The sequence below is a fragment of the Rattus norvegicus genome, chromosome 6 (genome assembly GCF_036323735.1).
Source record: "Rattus norvegicus strain BN/NHsdMcwi chromosome 6, GRCr8, whole genome shotgun sequence".
In the NCBI taxonomy this organism is placed as follows: Eukaryota; Metazoa; Chordata; class Mammalia; order Rodentia; family Muridae; genus Rattus; species Rattus norvegicus.
This window is the reverse complement of record NC_086024.1, coordinates 103,582,750-103,601,866: the sequence shown is the minus strand read 5'-3', so window position 1 is coordinate 103,601,866 and position 19,117 is coordinate 103,582,750. Positions and strand designations below refer to the sequence as shown.

General features: G+C 47.8%; 2 protein-coding genes across 10 annotated transcripts in view; one reads left to right on the top strand and one right to left on the bottom strand.

Moving 5' to 3' along the window:
- Pigh (phosphatidylinositol glycan anchor biosynthesis, class H) overlaps positions 1 to 498 on the top strand; it is a 28,846-nt gene extending 28,348 nt beyond the window's left edge. For both annotated transcript variants that reach the window (XR_010052119.1, XR_010052120.1), the window contains one exon: positions 51 to 498. The gene's annotated coding sequence lies outside the window, so the exon portion shown is untranslated. The remainder of the gene's footprint in view (positions 1 to 50) is intronic.
- The window catches only part of Plekhh1 (pleckstrin homology, MyTH4 and FERM domain containing H1), a 49,426-nt gene that overhangs the window by 19,863 nt on the left and 10,446 nt on the right, over positions 1 to 19,117 (bottom strand). For all 8 annotated transcript variants that reach the window (XR_005505523.2, NM_001395591.1, XM_039112286.2 and 5 more), the window contains 7 exons: positions 18,852 to 19,012; positions 10,818 to 10,880; positions 9,720 to 9,869; positions 6,506 to 6,589; positions 4,307 to 4,388; positions 3,460 to 4,211; positions 137 to 215 (listed from right to left, as the gene is read on the bottom strand). Coding sequence is in view for 7 of the 8 variants with exons in the window: in NM_001395591.1 (NP_001382520.1) it covers positions 137 to 215; positions 3,460 to 4,211; positions 4,307 to 4,388; positions 6,506 to 6,589; positions 9,720 to 9,869; positions 10,818 to 10,880; positions 18,852 to 18,974 (1,333 nt within the window). In the remaining variant the exon portion in view is untranslated. The remainder of the gene's footprint in view (positions 1 to 136; positions 216 to 3,459; positions 4,212 to 4,306; positions 4,389 to 6,505; positions 6,590 to 9,719; positions 9,870 to 10,817; positions 10,881 to 18,851; positions 19,013 to 19,117) is intronic.

Below are 19,117 nucleotides of genomic sequence, written 5' to 3'. Positions count from 1 at the left end.
AGGATCTTCTTTGCTAATGAGAAACTGAACAACCCGCTTTCTGTTTCCAGGCAGTCCTCCATGCCTGCTGCACCCAGGGAACGGGGGCCAGGCCCATAAGGAGATCTGTAGGCCTCCACACACCACTTGTACTCACCGAAACAGGAAGCAGTATTTCGGGACGACACATCTGACAGCTGCATGCCTGATGTGGCCATCGCATAGATCCTGCGCTCCTGAAAGAAAAAGTCCCAGATGGTCAGGGACTATGCTCACCTCAGCCCTTCCAAGAAAGTGGAGGGAAGACATGACTTGGGTGGTAGGCAGAACTGGGTTCACCACTCCCGAAGAGCTGGTTACTGGCTAAGGTATTTTAAACAAATGTCTTCATTTCTAAGCCTTAATTTCTCAGCTCTAAAATACTACTGAGTTTTTAAGAGCCTGCTAAAACTCTTAAAATTAAGTCATTAATGTATAATATAATGCATAAATACAAATAAATGTGTAATATAAGCAGGACATAATCCATACCCAACAGATATCCATGCCCCTGGCCTCCACCCCTTCCCTTGATCTCTCCTTGGATTCTGGCCTGTTTTAGAGACCCCTGGGTCCCCGGGTGTCAACCCCAGAGGTTAAGTGTGTTGACAGTGAGAAGGGAGAGCCACAGGGAGATAGATACAATTTTGTAATTCAGCTGTTCAGGACTAGGGTGCATTAGCTTCCTACACACACACACACACACATATATATATATATATATATATATATATATATATATATATATGTATGTATATATATATATATATATATATATATATATATATATATATATATCTTCCAAGGCTAACTGCAAAGCTGCTGCAGTCCCACAGGGCTCCGGATCCCTATACTAAAGCATTTCTGCAGAAAATTCTATACACTATACTAACTATACAGGCCCCTGAGTCCGAAGCTGACTCAGAGTTTTGCTCCAACAGCCTAGAAGGCCCTTTCCAGGCTGCTCCAAGCTGTTTGCTCCACTACCCCTACAGGGAATGCAAACCCCCTCTCAGGTGACTGCTGAGTCACAGGAGCTGACCGGAAAGTCTGACATGCTGGACCAGAGAAGCAACTAAGAGGCAGGGATGAATACTGGGGTGTGGCCTAAGAGGGGGCAGTTGGGGGTAATGTAGAGTGATTTGCTGAGGTAACCAGAGCTGTGGCAAGACCGGTGGAGGACAGCAGACTGCATCAGGCAGGACAGCTACATCAAGGGTGAGCACTAGCTGGGTATAGATCTCTGCTCATAGATCATGCAGGGACTTGCACCAAGGACAGGCTCTTACTTCATAAAGGAAATGAAACTCTAAGTTGGGGGAAGGTCAAACAAAAGACAGCCCTGTTGGACAAAGGTCACTGAGTGTTTCCCTCACAGTTGTCAAAGGATCACTGCAAAAGAAGGTGTACTGTGCCCTCAATCACTTGGACGAGGATGTTCTTCTCTGAATTCCAGACTTTGCTGGTGGCCACTGCTGCTGGCCCTGCCCGAGGGGATGTCTAAGCTTAGCTAGGAACCGTGATGAGCTGGCAGCTCTTTCCTCAGAAGCAAGTTACAAAGGCAACTGAAAATAGGAGACAGCCTCTCCTTATACCGCACTGCTGGAAACTGGGGTTCCTGGGTGCCAGATGAAGTGGGGGGTCATTGGAAAGACCAACAGTGAGCCTTAACACCGTCACTCCTGAGTGCAGCTGAAAAGGGCTGCACTTGGGGCTTCTGTGCTCTGGGCTATCTGAGGAGGTGTCATTGTGTTGCCAGGCTGGCCTAGACTCCTGGGCTCCTTCTCTCGCCCTCAGCGTTCACCTGGCTAAAGCTTCTCATTTATTTGTCCTCTTTTTTCTTCTTTCTTGCTCTTTCACTCTCTCATACACATGTGTATACTCACTTAACATGTCTGGGCAAAATGTAAAACCCACTGTTAACCACCACAGTGAGTAGCTACTTTCTGGTAAAATGGCAGACATGAACAACAGTTCTTTCAGAAAACACCTACTGAACAGACTCTCTTTCAGCACCTCTGTCTAACTGTTCCCTTGTCCCCATCTAGCTTCAGGGCTGCAGAACAAGATTGCAATGAACAGCAGGGGCCGGCAGCCAGCACTTAAAGTCTGGTCTAGCTACCTGGGATGCCACACTTTGTCACCTACTGTCCCGACTTCCAACCTTGCTCAACACTCATGACTTGAATCTCGAGGTGCTCTTGTAGCACCCAGAGAGCTGGCCTGTAGTCACTGCTGAGGGCTGGGGTTGTGCACAAGGCAGACGCACAGCTACTGAAAGCCTCTTCCTTCACTAACAGCCTGATCTGGGGTAGTTTCCTCTCAATCAAAGGAGACAACACCTATCCCTTATGAAGATGAGGGTACGTTCAGGGTAAGGTCAGGCTCTGCGCTAGGCCTTTGTGTCAACCTCTCAGCAACCCGCGAACTAGTAATACCCACTCTCCCTGGTTTTATTCTAACCTTCTATCACGGACGTCAGACAGAGAAGCAGACCAGTGGAAAGAACCCTGTCCCCATCTTCACCCTGTATCAGTGTATGGTCAGCCTCATTTTATCTGGATCCCACCTCCACCTAGACACCATGTCACTGTGTAAAATGTCACCTATAAGGAAGCGAAGGCTCAGGGACAAAAATAGCAATGGAAGACACTAACCACTTACAGGCACTTGTTTAACACACACTTTAATTAACTGACTTTAATATGTAGGGAGGTTTGTCTGCATGTCTGTGTGTGCACTTGGTGCCTGAGGAGACCAGAAGAGGTCATCTGATCTCCTGAAACTGTAGTTGCAGACAGTTGTGAGCTAGGACCATAGGGGTGCAGGGACTCAAACCTGGGTCTTTTGGAAGAGCTGAACCATCTCTCTAGCCCCTCAATATACATTCAATCCCCCTAGGAACTCTATTAGTAGGAGCAGCCAGATAGCTCAGTGGGTAAAGGCCCTTGCCACCAAGCCCGACAACTTGAATTTGACTCCCAGAATCTGTACAGTGAAAAGGAGAAAACTGACTCCTGTAAGTTTTGTCCTGACCTTTACCTGGGAACGGTGGCACATGACACCTCTCCCCCAAATTCAGTGTAAATAAATAAATAAACCCTATTAGCAATCACACCCCCCACTTTGGAGATAGGAGACTTGCCTAGGCTCACAGGTAGAAATTCAGCACAGTGGCTTGACCTTGGGCACAGCTCTTCACTCTCGAATGTGTCGCCTCAGAATCAGGTGAATGAGAAGACACACGGAACATCCGGTTTGGCATGGGCACATGTCATGCCAGACTCTGGCTCTGCTCTGCCTAGGTGAGTGGGTCAGGCAGGCCTGCCTGCCAGCCTCACCACCACTGCTGTGAGAATGAGCCTTATCTCATGCTGGGCCCTGGATACTCTCAGAGAAAACCATGCCTATGGTTGGCTCTGCCCTGATGAAGTCACTTACCCAGGATGGAAACCGGTGCAGTGGGGGCGTCGGCGGCTTGTTCTCCGGTTCCACTCCCTCCAGTTCACCTCTGCGGGGCTTCAGGCTCTCTCTTTCTCCCTTCTTGCCCATTGGAGGCAGTTCCTCCATCTCCATCTTCTCGGCTTCTTCCCGGACTTTAGCTCTGGCTTCAGACTTGGGGAGGCCAGATGAGTGGAGGGCTGACAGGGCCCCAATCTCAATGCTTACCACATGGTCAACATGCCCAGGGCCCACCTGGGGCTGACTGTGGTGCCTTTTGGCCACTTGAAAGCTGTCCCGGGGGATGCTGGGAGCCCGCACCTTTGGCAGGGTCAGGCTACTACCCGGGCCACCTTCCCTGGCAGAGATCTTGGTCCCAGGGAATGTCCCTCCCTGAGCAGTGATCAGACCCTCCCTGTAAGAGGCTGACCCACATCTGGGGCTGCCAGGCTTCATGAACGGCTGACTGGGAGAGCCCTCTCTCTGAAGATGAGATTGAAGGGTCTTGGCCTCTGCAATGTCTCCAGGATGGGCCATGCTGAAACTCAAATCCTCGGGACTTCTGGCTTCTGACAGAAAGTCCTTGCTCTGCAGGGTGCCCAGAGGCGTAGGCACAGCCACCTTCGAAATTTGGGTATTGGGATTACTGTCCTGCTCCACAGGCTGGGCACTGGGCCCTGAAGGGACAGGATCCCCCTCTGGGGTCCCCTCTGGAACACCTAGCAGCTCCTCTGAAGGTGTCATACGAAGATCTGTGGACGAGGCAAGACCAGGGATATCCGCTGAGAACGTCTTTCCTCTGTCCCACCTCTTGGGGTGCATACAAATTCCCAGCTGGTCCACTTACCCTCAAGAGCATCCTGAAGGGCTGCCACCTGCTCCACTAGCTGCTGATTACAGGTCTTCAGGTGTTGATTCTCCATTTCAAGCTGGGCAAAAAGAAAATGAGGGCTGTGTCACTCAGCAGAGCACATGCCCTGAGCTGGAGGCCACAGTTTAATACCTAGCAATAAGGAAGCAATGCCCAATCTCTGTTCATGCACATAATCCAAAAGCCTAAAAGTCCAAATCTTTGAAAAATAGTACGTGATATCATTTCATAACCCCTGCACACTCATTCTCATTCTCTCTCATTCTCATTCATTCTCTCTCTCATTCTCTCTCTCTCTCTCTCTCTCTCTCTGTGTGTGTGTGTGTGTGTGTGTGTGTGTGTGTGTGTGTGTGTGTGTGTACACACCATGACTTGGATTTTTGTTTTTTGTGTGTTTGTAGCCTAGCTGTCCTGGAACTGGCAATTTTCGTTCTTTCCTCTTTTTAAATTTGTGAAAATATAACACACGCACAGAAAACAATCTACTTCAGCGAGCTGCTGAAACGATGCTGAAGCTGCTACTCCTGATGGCAGCTGTCAGCCCCTGACACTTCCGGCCTTGCCCTTTCACAAGCACGCTGTTCCCTCCCCACAGGAGGAGCGGGAGATTCTTACCAGATTCTCCTGCTTACTGGATTTATATAATATTCCCATGTACCAATTTAGCTGGACCCATGTTCACTTTCTAGCTAAGTAGTTACATGGGATGTGCACTTCTCAAATCCACTTTGATTCTCTCCCTATGGTATTTGTGAGTTCTATCCCTGTGGTGACTATTTTTTTTTTAAAGATTTATTTATTTATTATAAGTACACTATCACTGTCTTCAGACACACCAGAAGAGGGCATCAGATCTCACTACAGATGGTTGTGAGTCATCATGTGGTTGTGGGGTTTGAACTCATCAGGACCTCTGGAAGAGCTCTTAACCACTGAATTTTCTATTAAATTAAACCCAACACACTTTTCTTGAACTCTTTGCAGCAAGGGCCAGATAGTGGGTTTGGGAGGTATTTATTTTGTCCCCAAGAACTCACAGTTTAAAAAGAGCCCTGTCTGCTTGCTAGAAATGCTCTAAGTGTCTAGTCCTGGCCTCCTAACCCAGTTGTAATGAATGATGAAGTCTACAGAGAGAGAGGTAAGAGGTCTGTGAGAGGAGAGAACTGGAGGTGCGTGAGAAGTTTTGGAAATGGATGGTGATGACGCACACACAATATGCTATATTGTGTGTGTGTGTGTGTGTGTGTGTGTGTGTGTGTGTGTGTTCAGCACCTCTGCATTGGATACTTAATGAACAGTTAAAATGGCAAAGTTTGTGTATACTTTACCACACATTTTTTGAGTCAGGGTTTCACTGTGTAGCCCAGGCTGGTCTTAAACTCACAGATTTCTGCCTCCCACGTGCTGGGATTAAAAGTGTGCGCTGCCACATCAAGGCTGACCACAATTTCTTTTAAAATAAGATTTATTTTTGGTTTGTGTGTGTGCATGTGTGTGAGCCCCTGGAGCTGGAGGTATAAGCAGTTGTGCTCAACTTAGGTCCTTGGAACTGAACTCAGGCCCACGATAAGAGCGGTGCCCGCTCTTAACCACTGAGCCATCTCTGCAGCCCATGCGTTACAATATTTTTAAAAAGAAGTAAGACAAAGAATAAATGGCACTGTGAGTGTGCTCACAGAAAAGCAGCTGAGAGGATTCTGGAACTTCTAGCTACTGATCCCTTTTCCCAGCCTCAACCCAGGGGTTGGCTGGAAGGCTTCAGGAAGGGTGACCCAGACAAAAGGAAAAGGGAAGTGATTAGAAAGACAAAGTGGAGAAGGGGAAAGTGGAGCTGGCTGTGTCTGAAGCAAAGCCTGGCAGGACTCTGATAAACAGAATCAGGGCAGGCGCAGGCCGGCTAGCTGGGCAGAGGCAGGGCCAGGTTAGCTGGGCAGAGGCAGGGCCAGGTTAGCTGGGCAGAGGCAGGGCCAGGTTAGCTGGGCAGAGGCAGGGCCAGGTTAGCTGGGCAGAGGCAGGGCCAGGTTAGCTGGGCAGAGGCAGGGCCAGGTTAGCTGGGCAGAGGCAGGGCCAGGTTAGCTGGGCAGAGGCAGGGCCAGGTTAGCTGGGCAGAGGCAGGGCCAGGTTAGCTGGGCAGAGGCAGGCCCAGGAGGCCCTCAGGCCGAGGTTTTAACTCACCTCTGCTAACTTTACTGTCACCCATTCCTTGATCTTTGCAGCTTTTTCTTGAACAATTTTGGCTTCTTCAGCTCTTGTCTGCTTCTGCAAAGAGACAGCCTTTGGTTAGTGACAGCAAGGGAGGAGGGAAGCCAAGAGAAGCACAGTGATGGGACATGGCGCTGCAGCAGAGAAAACTAATTACATTACACTTTTTAAAACACATTCTTCTTGGGCATGATACCCACACACTTACAACCTCAGTACTTAGGAGCTGAGGCAGGTGGATCCCAAAATCAGACTGAACTATACAACAAAATCCTGATTAAAACAAAAGTTAACTTAGGAAGGGCTTTTTCCTAAGCATAATATAAATTCTAAAAACCCACGGAAGAAAAAACTAGTAAGTCACTATCATCCTGTATCATCACTATAAATTACTGTGTGACAAAAGAAAAGCAGCTGAAGAAACTGAAACACCAGTGGAAGGCGGCCATGGTGGTGGGCAGTGTGCACTCAACTGTACACAAGGCCGAGGTGGGAAGAGCAGTTAAACACAGGTTCAAGACCAGCCTGGGCAAATACAGAGACCCGTTTTCCAAACAAAACAAAAGACCTAGCTAAGAAGGATCTGTAACAAAAACAACACACAAAGGGGTATTCCCACAAACAGTCAAATAAACACGCAAAGGGTCTGAACAGAGTCAACAAAGAAAGAACCCATGAAGGGGTGAAGCTCAGCCATGACTTTAGGCATACAGATGCAGGGGACATCACTTCCCTCTATCAGACTACTTTGATATTACCCCCAATGTCAACAATACTGGGAGCAACTCTCACACAAACTGGCAAGACCTTTGTGGAGACAGCTAGACAACATCTGCCGACATTTCGTGCATACACATCCCTGGCCTAACGAGCCATGGAAGCGCTCACTGAAATACTACTTGAGAAAACAACACAACACAGGAAATCCAAAGCCCGAGCGAGCCCGAGTGCCCACCAACGGACTTACTTCAGCAAGCATGGCACAACCACAAAACGACAGTCTGATACACAAAGACCAGAGAGGGTGGGAATGAACACTGGGGAGAGAGGGCAAAGGTCACTTAGCATTTTAATCCCTTCTGGATGGAGTTGGGGGTGTAGTTTTGTAGGTTTTATTGTTTTTAATTTTTTTTTACTATACCATACATTAAGAGATAAATGCGCATAGAAGTAGTATTTCTCAAAATAATCAATGATCGAAAAGGTGTTCATGTAGCCAGGCCTTTTGTTCAACACTAGGGAGGCAGCCTGTCTGATTTCTGGGTTTGAGGCCAGCCTGAGTCTAACTCCACCACATTACAGTGAAAACTGAGCTCCATGGGAGAGCACACGCCCATGACCACCATGAACGAGAGTGTGAGTCTGAGGGTCAGAGCTGGGCAGAGCTTACGAGGAAGCCCAGAATGAAATAACAGGTCTGGTTCTACACGAAGCTTTCCTGCTATAAGGCACTGAGCCTATCTCCCTGGGCTCAAATATACACTCTAAAATGAAAGGTAAGATGGCCCCTCTTGTTGGGCCATTCCAAGTTGAAGTAAGAGTGCAGAGTGCAGTGCTGCACCACAGGTATCAGCTAGCTCGCAAAGAGAACTACTTCCAGACCGGAACAGCATGAAGCTCGTGAGCTGTTCAGAACTGAGCAGAAATGACTCTCCTTAAACTCCTAGTGCAAAGTGCCTGACACTCAGATGACAGACAGACTCCAAACCAGAAGGCTGTGAAGAGGAGCTGGGAATGTCAGATCAGCGATTCAGACCTGGAAGGACCTTAAAGGACACCTAGTTCAAGGCTGGTAAACAGTATCCCTGAGGCCAAAGGAAAGTCTGCCACCTGTTTGTGTCCTACACATTTTTATAGACAAAGATTTATTGGAACACAGCCACACCCACTCATTTACAGATCATCACGTTTTATTTCACACTCTAACAGCAGAACTGGGCAGTTGCCACACTGAGTATATGACTTGCAAAGCCAGAAAACAAGTAAGGCCTTTGGCTTTGTACAAAGAGCAGGCAGACTTCAGTTCTCTAACATCAGTTATAATTTCCCTACTGATTATAATTGTAGACATTTTCAGCCTCACCTGGGAGCAAGCCATTCTGCCCCACCAACCATCAGAATGCTGCCTGCCACTTCTTCCAACTCTGAGTCACTCAGAGGAAAAAACATCTCTAAAATCAGTGCATAAAAGGCACATCCAGTCAGGGACTGTTCAGTGAGTACTGACAATTTCCACTCACCCACGATGACTGAAGGAACTGCTTGAATCTGCTGGAACCTTTACAGCAAATACACATGCAGATAAGTCAAAGCCTCCACTCTATCCTTGGGCTTGTTATGGGGAATGGATGGCAATATGGCACCAGGGCAAAGCTGGGTAGATAAGACCAGTGACAAAGGAGACGGAACTGGAATGGAAAAGACATGGGGCCACATGTCCATAACCCCAGAACTCGGAAGGTAGAGGCAGGAAGATGAGTTCAGAGCCAGACTGGGCTCCATGATGGTGCTTAAAAGACCATGAAGGGGAAGTCTGTGCACAGGAAGTAGCAAAAGTAGCAAAAGGAAGGGCCAAAGGGGCTCTGGAAGCCCCTAGGAGCAAGAAGGCCAACTTGCTTCAATACTGGACAGTGGTCTGTTAGGCTCCCATGTACTCATGCGGAGTCTCCATTTTCAGTGACAACTCTGTTCTCTGCCTGTCCAGGTTCATTGAGAAACTTTGGCCAACCATCTGTGGACAATCCAGTCCTACACCATTTCAGTCTCACTACAGCCAAGTATCAAGTAGCACATGATGGCCTGGCACAAGGCCACCACAGAGAAGGAAAAGATCTCCTTAGCAAGTCCTAACCACAAGTCTGATACCACAGATACCTAGGGGTAATTACTCCCCAAACCTCAGAGGCTTCGTAACCTCCAAGGTGTGAGTCAGTTAATTTCCCTAGAGAGCAGCAAGCAGCAGAGGTGACATTCCCCTCAGGTCTACTTCCTCTATATTCCCCTAGCTTCTAATGAACAGATGAAGAAGACGCTAATGACTGCCATGTAAAAGAAGAGTCTCATGAAAGGAAGGTTTCCCCACCACCCCAGGGCTCAAGCACAGGGCCTAGGGACACCGAGGCCAACTGATGCAGATGCTGAGAGGGGAAACAGGCTCTGCCTCACATTGGCCCACATTAACCCCTACCTGCTTCTCCAGCTGTGCCTGCAGCTGGCCGATGAGCTCATCTTTGCCTTGCATGGCTTTCAGCAATTCTTGGTACTTTTGGTGCAAGCTGCCTGTGGAGTCCACACTCTTCAGGTTGGACAGCTTTATCTTTTCTTCCATCACACCCACCTGAAAAGCACCAACGAGTGCCCATAAGGTTTCAGACCGCTCGTGAACCATGTGCAGTGGCTAATATGATAGGGAATGGGCTAACCCCTTGATACTTCAGGGGAATCTGGGCCAATTAATGAAATGACCAGTGATGCCTTAATCTGTGCCGAAGAAGGGACTGAGGACTGAGGACTGAGAACTCATTCCGGCTGCTCTGAAAACCAGTTACATCGGGGGCTGAGCAGCTCCCACCCCACTGGGGCAGAGATATTTGCTCCTCACAGGACATCCATGTGCTCAGATTTCCTAACCCTCTCAGAGTTGGACAGGGCCCTGCCATTCATCTAACCAGCCAACTGCAAGTAGAAACAGCACATACTCCTGGGCTAACGTATTTACAGTGTTGTTGTTTTGAGGCAGGGTCCTGCTCTGTGACCCTGAATGACCTTCAACTCTCTGTATTGCTCTGAAGTCTTTAAAAATCTGGTACATGGGTACCCAGTGAATTCTCTCCAATGGCAACCAAGAAGGCTGTGCGTTCCAGGCAGGAGTGTCCATACACTGACACTGTAACATGACAGTGTCACCTACACATGTGTTGTGTTGTTCTGGGATAAATGCAGACCCCATAGGTTGTACACGCCGGTGTAAGATCCCGCTAAAAGACAGTGAAATGTCCTTCAGTGTGGATTATTCCTGAATGACAGGGGAAGCAGGCTCCACGTTAATTGTGTACCAGTCACAAGGACATGACAAACACGGACTGCAGTTTCCCTCAGCACAGCGAGGCCAGTTTGGACTAACACACCCATTCACTACCCTCGTCTCCTTCCTTGTCAGCACAGAAGATCCTAGTGCCTCGACGGGTTTGAGCCCCGCCTATGACTGGAGGTTCTTCTTAAGCGTGTGCCCATGTGGCCATGGGAAAGGAAGATCATTTTCCCCAGCACTCCCCCACACAGTTACCTGAGTTTCTGCATTTTCAGCTCTCTGCTCAGCCTCCAGCAGCCTCTGCTCCAGCTCCTGCATCTGTTCAAGGCAGAGGGAGGAGAGAGATTGGTACCAGGTCCTGATGATGACAGTGGTATAAGGGCACTCAGGTGCACAGACATCATACTTGGGTCAGACTTCAACTGCCTGTGGAAATGGCTCCAGGTTGTCAGGCTAGAGACTTTCCACGGCAATTCTCAGCAGATGAAGTAGTATGGCTGCTGTCATCATTGTAGGACAAAAAGCCACCATGTAGGATAGCAGGTCACTGTAATTTTTCCTGAACACTGCCACTCCAACCCTGCCTTGGTCTCCTCTCTATTGCCTCTTTTTTCTCTGCACTGGGTGATGGATAGGCCACACTGCTGTCTGCCCATGTGCCAGCACAGATCATGTCCACTTTCTGCCAGTGTAAGGGAATGCTTCCTCCACTCCAAGTGTCTGACCAGCTGGGGTAGTGGCATTCATTAGTATCCTCTTACTTGACTTCACTAATTTTAAAGGACTAGAAAAAGGCCAGACATGATAGTGCACACCTTTAGTCCCAGCATTCGGAGGCAGAGGCAGGTGCATTTCTGTGAGTCCATGGCCAGTCTGGTCTACATAGCAAGTTCCAGGGCAGTTAGAGCTACAGCATAAGATCATGGGGAATGGGAGCAGGAAACAAACAAACGAACAAAAAAGACACTCAAGTATTTGTAAGTTTGTGTGTGTGCTGAGGATCAAAGGAAACTTAGGGGTATGATGATCCATCAACTCCTAAATTAAAAAGATTTCTGGCTAAGTAGGTAAAAGCATCTGCTAGGTAAGCATTTGCTGACAACCTGATTCTATCTCTGGAAACAGATGAGATGGCTCAAATCTGTGATCCCAGCACTTCTACCATGAGACGGGGTCCATTGGGAGGCAGAGACAGACCTGGCCAGGAACAAGCCAGCAAGTGCAGAGGTGGGAAGGAAAAGGATAAGAGACAAACCCTGAAAACTGTATTCTCACCACATACACGCATGATGGACACACAGACATACAGATAGATGCACACACACAAAATAATAGCATGTATTTTTAAAATTCTATCTTGCACAGGGCATAGCAGTGTACACTTGCAGTAACAGCCCTGAGAGGCGGGGACAGAAAGATAAAAAAAATCCAGGACTAGCACATACAAAATTCTTGACAGCTTGGGCCACATAAGATCATGTCTTAATAAGTAAGTAAGTAAGTAAGTAAGTAAGTAAATAAATAAATAAATAAATAAGCAAACCAAAACAAACAAATAAAATATATACTGGGCCAGCCAGACGGCTCAGCAGATGGAGGATGTTTGCTGTGCAAGCCTGGGGTCTGAGCTCATCTCTGATCCCACATAAAGGTAGGAGAGAGTTGGCTCCACAAAGTTGTCCTCTGACCTCCACACATGGGCTATGACATGTGCACCTATACAGATACATTGTGTAATTTAAAAAACAAAGCCATCTACCTACCTAGTCACCTACCTGCTTTGCTGGCTGGAGGTGGTCAGTGGTAAAGCACTTATCTCGCATGGGATTTACACAGAGACCTGGCCGCCTCTGCCTCCTGAGGGCTGGGGTTAAAGGCTAATTCTGAAATCTTATGCAGGGGCTCTTCAGGGACAAGCTCTAAGCTGCAGCCTAAGGTACAGCCCATGGCCTACAGGACATCCCTTTGCAGTCCCCACACGCCCACAGCCTAGTGTGCAGCATAGGTTCCTCAGCTGCACCTCTGTGTGCTGACGAACCACTTACCATTAATTCATACGCTCTCATGTCAAAGGTCCTGTGCCTTCCCTGAGATGGCGCTAGCTGCTTTCTCTCTCTCTCCTGCCCCAGGGCAACACACCTACATTGTTCATGCGTGAGAGACACACCCCACCCTTCTCTTTGCGGGTGGGTAGGCTCAGAGCCCTTTGTTTTCCAAAGGCCAGCACTGATCCAGCTGCTGTTCACTGAGGAGTTGACTTCTCCAGAAATGTAACCCTGTCTCCCTCAGCCTGGACGTTGGCTTGACGTTAGAAACAGTAAGCAATCCCCTGAGTCTTTTCACAGGCACACCTCAGCTACAGTTCTGCTTTCCTTGAGCAAAGGTGGGAAGGGAAGAAGAGAAGCTGTGCTGGTGTGGGTCAGGGAAGGTCACAGCAGAGCCACAGGTCCTGTCTGAGGCCCCGAGAGTCTCTTTTCTGAGGCTGCCTTCCCGTGGGTCTAGAAGACACAGCTACTTGGTAGACACTGCATCTGAGGAGCAGTTGGGGGATGCTCCTGCAAAGGTCCAGGTAAAACTCAAAGTTATACGCACAGGTCTCCCAACCGGTGAGAAGGGCCAAGGCCAAGTGCACTTCTTCCCTTCTACTGAATTGAGTCACCATGAACAAATTACTCACTCAGCTCATCTAGGAGAGAGGGATGTTGTGCCAGACTAAGTATCACTTAGGTCAAACCACACGGTCCTAGGCCGGTCTGGGGCTCCCTGACCTTCAGCCAGTTTCTCACCGCACAGAACTATACTACAGGGACAGAAGTGGCTGCCCCACCCATAAAATCTTTAGTTTTACAATGTAAAACTGTGAGTACGCTAAGAGTACAATGAAATGTTGAACAGGAAGGTCTTGGCTCCTCAACAACTTTCCCAGACGGTTAGACAGTAGCTCTAACATCTGTTCTGTGGCTCAAAAGCCATAGGCTTGCCTTGGGAAATAATTCACATTTATGACCGTCCACAATTATTGTCTCACATTTTCTAATTTTGTCACATGGAAAAATTTGTCTTAGCCGGTCTGTGGTGGTGGTGCATGCCTTTAATCCCAGCACTAAGGAGGCAGAGGCAGGCAGATTTCTGAGTTCGAGGCCAGCCTGGTCTACACCAGAGAAACCCTGTAAGGCCATCCAGAGCCAGTGGCCCCCTGTCAGCCACTAGCAAGCAGCTCTGTCCCTCAGCTGCTGATGGTTGCAAACCCTCCCTGCGATCAGCTTTTCAGGACACTTGGAGCTCCTGAGAACTCTGCACTCACTTCTATGCCTCTTTTTGGGGGAAGGAAGAGGTCCCAAAACTAGCTTCTGAACACTGAATGATTTTAAACATATAGAACTGGTTTCCCCCTTTATTGAAGGCTTTATTGTTTATGTGAATGCATGAGTTGATAAGTATATGTGTGCACACAACATGCATGCTTGGTGCTTGTGGAACCCAAAGAGGGTGTCAGATCTGGATCTGGAGTTACAGGCTGCCAGACATGTCTACTGGGAACTGAATTCAGGTCCTCTGCAAGAGTAGCAAGTGCTCTTAACCCTGGAGCCATCTCTCCAGCCCTCCCTTTTTGAAAAGGAACTCTTGAGGGACCAGAGACATGGCTCAGAAGTTAAAAGCATTTGCTGCTCTTGCAGAGGACCTGGGTTTGATTCTCAGCACCCACATGGTGGCTCACAACTCTCTATAACTCCAGTTCTAGGGGATCCAAGATCCTCTTCTAACCTCTGCGGGCACATACATACATGTAGGCAAAACACACACACATAAATGTAAAGTAAAATAAATTTTAAAAGCATTTTTATTTTGGTTTGTGACACAGAGACTCTACTTATGTAGTCCATGCTATTCTCAAATTCACGATCCTCCTGCCTCAGCCTCCTGAGTGCTAGATTAAAGGCGACATGCACAGGCATGCACCATGGCCATCTGTGTGTCTTCTGTTGTACTCAATTAGCAATACTGGCCTTGAATGAGGAGGAATTTTACGTTTGTTTTTATGAAGACAGATTTTCTGCACTTTCGCAGGTGTAATCAGGCTGATGCATCACTTCTTAAGTGTGAGCTCTCCTTTCACTGATGCCGCTGCTGCCTCTCCACACCTCCTTTCCTCTCCTGGGAACTCAGGCTCTATGGGCAAGCCACTCTGCTTCTGGTTCCTCACCGAAGAGGGATTCCTAAGAGCTTGTCCTCAGCTCTCCTCTTAGTGTGTGGGTTTCTCAGGACCTGCCAGCCAGGGTGTCAGGTTTACCCAGCTGTCAAGGATCCACTTTCACCAGCTGCAGTTAAGACTCACAAGCTCCCTAGGACTTGGCTCTAGCAATCTGACGAAAAGCACTTGGCACCAGATTGGTATTCAACGCCTCATGTCCACAAGAACTTGTGACACATGGCAGCACTGTGAAATACCAACCTCACAGTAGTGGAGTAGCAGGCACTCTCCTGCACCCAGTGCGGCCATGCCCAGAGCTACCTGAGAAGACCTGAGCTGAGACCTGGGTCTCAACTGTCCTGAAAAGGGGGCTCAAGCCAGGTGTGGGAGTGCATGCCTATAACCCCAGCACTTAGGAAGTGGGGGCAGAAGCACACGTTCAAGGTTATTTTTGGCTACTTAGAAATTGAAGGCCAGCCTGGGCCCTGTGAGACTGTCTCAAAATTCCCCAAAAGCTGGGGGTGTAACTCAGAGAAATAAAACATTGCTTACCTCGGACAAAGCCCTGGGCCTGATTCCCAACACCCTAAAGTCCGTGCCCTACTACCTTTCTTACACACTGGACAAAACAGTACAAGTAAAGGCAAAGGTTTGGGGTTCTAGTTGATGTCCTTGGTGGCTTTAGAACACTCCATCAATCTCCCCAGTGCTGTGATCACAGGCAGATGCTAGCACCTAACTAGACCATTTCCTACTTTCATATATCATATAGTTCTTATATGTCACCTGTGACTGATATATTTAGATTTATTTCTACCACTGTATTTGTCCCTTCTGTAGGTCCTCTCTCCTTTTGTTTTTTGAGCCAAAATCTCATGTAGCCTAACTTGACCTTGCCATGACCCTTCTGCAAGAAAATCAGGAGGTGAATTCCTCCTGAGTGCTGCTGGGATTACAGGCACTGTCTACCATACCTGGCTTATAATCCCCCTTCCTTTCCTATTTACCATCTGTATCCAGGAGACGTTTTATTCCATTTCCTCACTCTATGATCTGAGTTAGCGTATAACTTATTTCTACTCATTATCACTTTCATTATTCCAGACTCAAAGACAGCTGATTACTGAGATGGTAACTCAGTGGTAGAGTGCTTGTGCAGCACGTATGGGGTCCTGGGTTCCCAGCTTTCTTTGATGCTGAGCATGACCATGTGACTAAGATTTGGCCAGTGGGATCTGGGCAGAAGGGATACAGGCAACCTCTGGATTATACACTTAGAAGGAGAGTGAGACCAGGGGCACCAGGGTAAACTGTCGCCCAGCTCAGGGCTAGACTGCTGCTGTCTGGGAAGCCACACTTGACAGACACAAGCATGTGTCTGGTCTAAGCCACCATTTGGTGTGTCTGGTCTAAGCCGCCGTTTGGTTCTTACAGCAGCCACACTGTTAAGTAGCTAAAAACAGAAGACAAAGAGGTTTAAGTCTTGTATCCTGTTCTCATTCCTTGTGTTCTCTGAATCTGCAGCTTCACCTCTTTTCTCAAGTTTGCAGTGTTTTTAGGCATTAGCTTTTCAAATACTCCCTCTCCTCCATGGCTCTTAGGGAGTGTGATTTGGAATGTACACGTTCTCAGCATCCTGCAGTCACATCATGCTGTATCGTGTGTGTGTGTGTGTGTGTGTGTGTGTGTGTGTGTGTGTGTGTGTGTGTGTGTGTATTCATACCTTCTGGGAGAGCGCCTACCTGCCATACGGCCACACGGGAGGCACTAGATTTTATTCCTAGTAATAGACACACAATCCATCTTATGGTGCCCAACCTGGTATATATTCTATCCACTGAAAAGCTAATTTCAACCAGGAGACTTTCTCAAAGTTCTAGCTGGCTTTTAAAGTCAGCTGGTCTTTTTGAAACAGTGTTATTCTTTTTTTTTTAAATGAGGGCCAGAACCCTGATCTAGAACTTTGGGTTTTGTTTTTTTTTTTTTTTTTTTTTTTTTTTAAGATTTATTTATTTCACACACTAGACACAACAGAAGAGGGCATCGGATCTCATTACAGATGGTTGTGAGCCACCGTGTGGCTGCTGGGGTTTGAACTCAGGACCTCTGGAAGAGCAGCCAGTGTGCTCTTAACCACTGAGCCATCTCTCCAGCCCTACAGTGTTATTCTTGTCTCGAGTTTTCAATTTCTTTATTCTACGATTAGTAGTTTTTAGTAAATTAATTTATAGTCTCTTGTCCATGGCTGTATTGTCAGAAGTGCAGCTGTCTCTTGCACATGTGAATCCCTACTAACTATAGATTACCCCTAGGCACTGGTCACTTGGGTTTTACACTCATCTTCACTAATTCTGATTCCTGGGAACTCCTGTGTGACCTGTCCTGAAGTCTTGTTTCTCCAAGATAAGTGCTGCTTATCTCTCATCCCCTCAGAGTTCCTATGGGCTCCATTCGAGGTCCTCTACTTTGTTTTATCTGATGCTAATTCCTTGTTGTATTTTTATTTTAGAAGTCTTCCCCTGGGATATGCCTCAGCCCACTTGGCTGAGCAGAGCCCCCCTTACAGTTTCTTTACCTTACTCCCTCCACCAACACCACAAAAGCAAGGTCCTCAAACTTCATACTGACAAAGCCATTTTCTAGGAGCCCGTTAACCAGATATTAACAGCACCCCGAAGACTTAGGGTAAGAAGACTGAGCAATCCAAGAACAGACACCCTAAACAAGCAAGCTGCAAGGTGACTCCGACACAGGGGTTCTGACCACGCCATCCTCAGACCCACTACCCTTTCCCTGAGGTGGCCATACCCACTACAGGAACCCTATGCCTTCTGAACTAAGAAAGCAATGCCAGCAGACCCCACGTTCAAGAGTTCAAATCCAATCTAGTCCGAGGCCACGCCTCAGCTGTGGGAAGTGACTTGACCCACTTGCTTTCCCAAACCCCAGGTTGCAGGAACACCAAAAGGAGCAGGTCATTCGTTCCTTTCTTTCCAGCTTTACTAATCAAGGCTCGGTGTACTTATAAGGGGTGAGCTGAGCTTTACCTTTGTACCAAGAAAGGATTAGCTAAGCACTCTGATACTGTAATCAGAACCATCAAGAGAGCAGTTAGTTGAGTCATTCACCTGCTGTGTACCCACACAAATACATTTTTTTCTTTTGGTTCTTTTTTTCGGAGCTGGGGACCGAACCCAGGGCCTTGTGCTTCCTAGGTAAGCGCTCTACCACTGAGCTAAATCCCCAGCCCCCACACAAATACATTTTAACTGCAGGGCTCCACTCTCTAAACAGGAGATACTTGTGAGAGTCAGCCACGTGAATGTACCTTCCCAGAGAAATGTGACAACAGTGCTCAGTTTTGCAGACCAGCCTACCTAAGCTTATAAAGATAACACACCTGTTCACATTACTTAATTTGTGTCTGAACTCTTACATAAGTTATCTGTTACAAGTCTCAAAATAACTCAGAGGTATAATACTGCCCTGGGCCTGAGAGGTGGAAGTTCACAGAGCCAGGCTTGTCTTTTTCCAAAGCTTGTTTGCTGTCCCCAGAAAATCAGGCTCTTCTGATAATAAGGGATGGGCAGAGGGTGGGGATTCCCATTGTTCTCTTAAAGAGTCATCCAGCCCAAAATGAGGGTAAAGTGTTAACAGCAGTAGTACCAGCAAGAGAAATGAGGATGAGAATGATAAGCCACTAGCACGCTAAGTGACAGAGAACCAAGAAGACCATATTGTTTTTAAATTTTAATTGTTTCTGACCATCTCACTACATAGCCCAGGTTGACCTTGAATCCTTGGAAGAGGGAAGAGGCTTTGAACTCAGAGCTCTGACGGCCTCTGCTTCCTGAGTGCTGAGATTTAAACTGGGCCACGCCATGCCCAGCTCAACTGTGCCATTCGTTCCTATGTGACACCTGAGGTGGCAGAGTCAGGAGAAATGCCACATGACAGCTTTTGAGTTTCCATTTTTCGTGAAAAATATAGCAGAATCTTAGCGATCGAGGGAGTAACTGAGTGAGCAAGAGAGAGAGTGTGTTCTGTCCGCCCCGCCCTGATGTGAGGAAGGGACAGCCTCCTCTCCAGAGACTCACCTTGTCAGCCAGCAGCTCCCTTATCTTGCTGGCCTGCAGGCGGAAGCGGAAAAGCTGTGTCTCCAGGGAAAGGCAGCGCTTCTGCCAGTCTATGCCAACCACCTCCACCTTGACTTCTGCCATGATTCCAAATACTCCCAGGAGTTCCAAGATCCAGCACACTGAGAATGGAAAGAAAAGAGAGTCTGAGGAGGAGGAGGAGGAGCAACGTGAGGGAAGGAGAAAAGGGGAGCAAAGGGCAGAGACAACAGGTGAGGAGGAGAGGT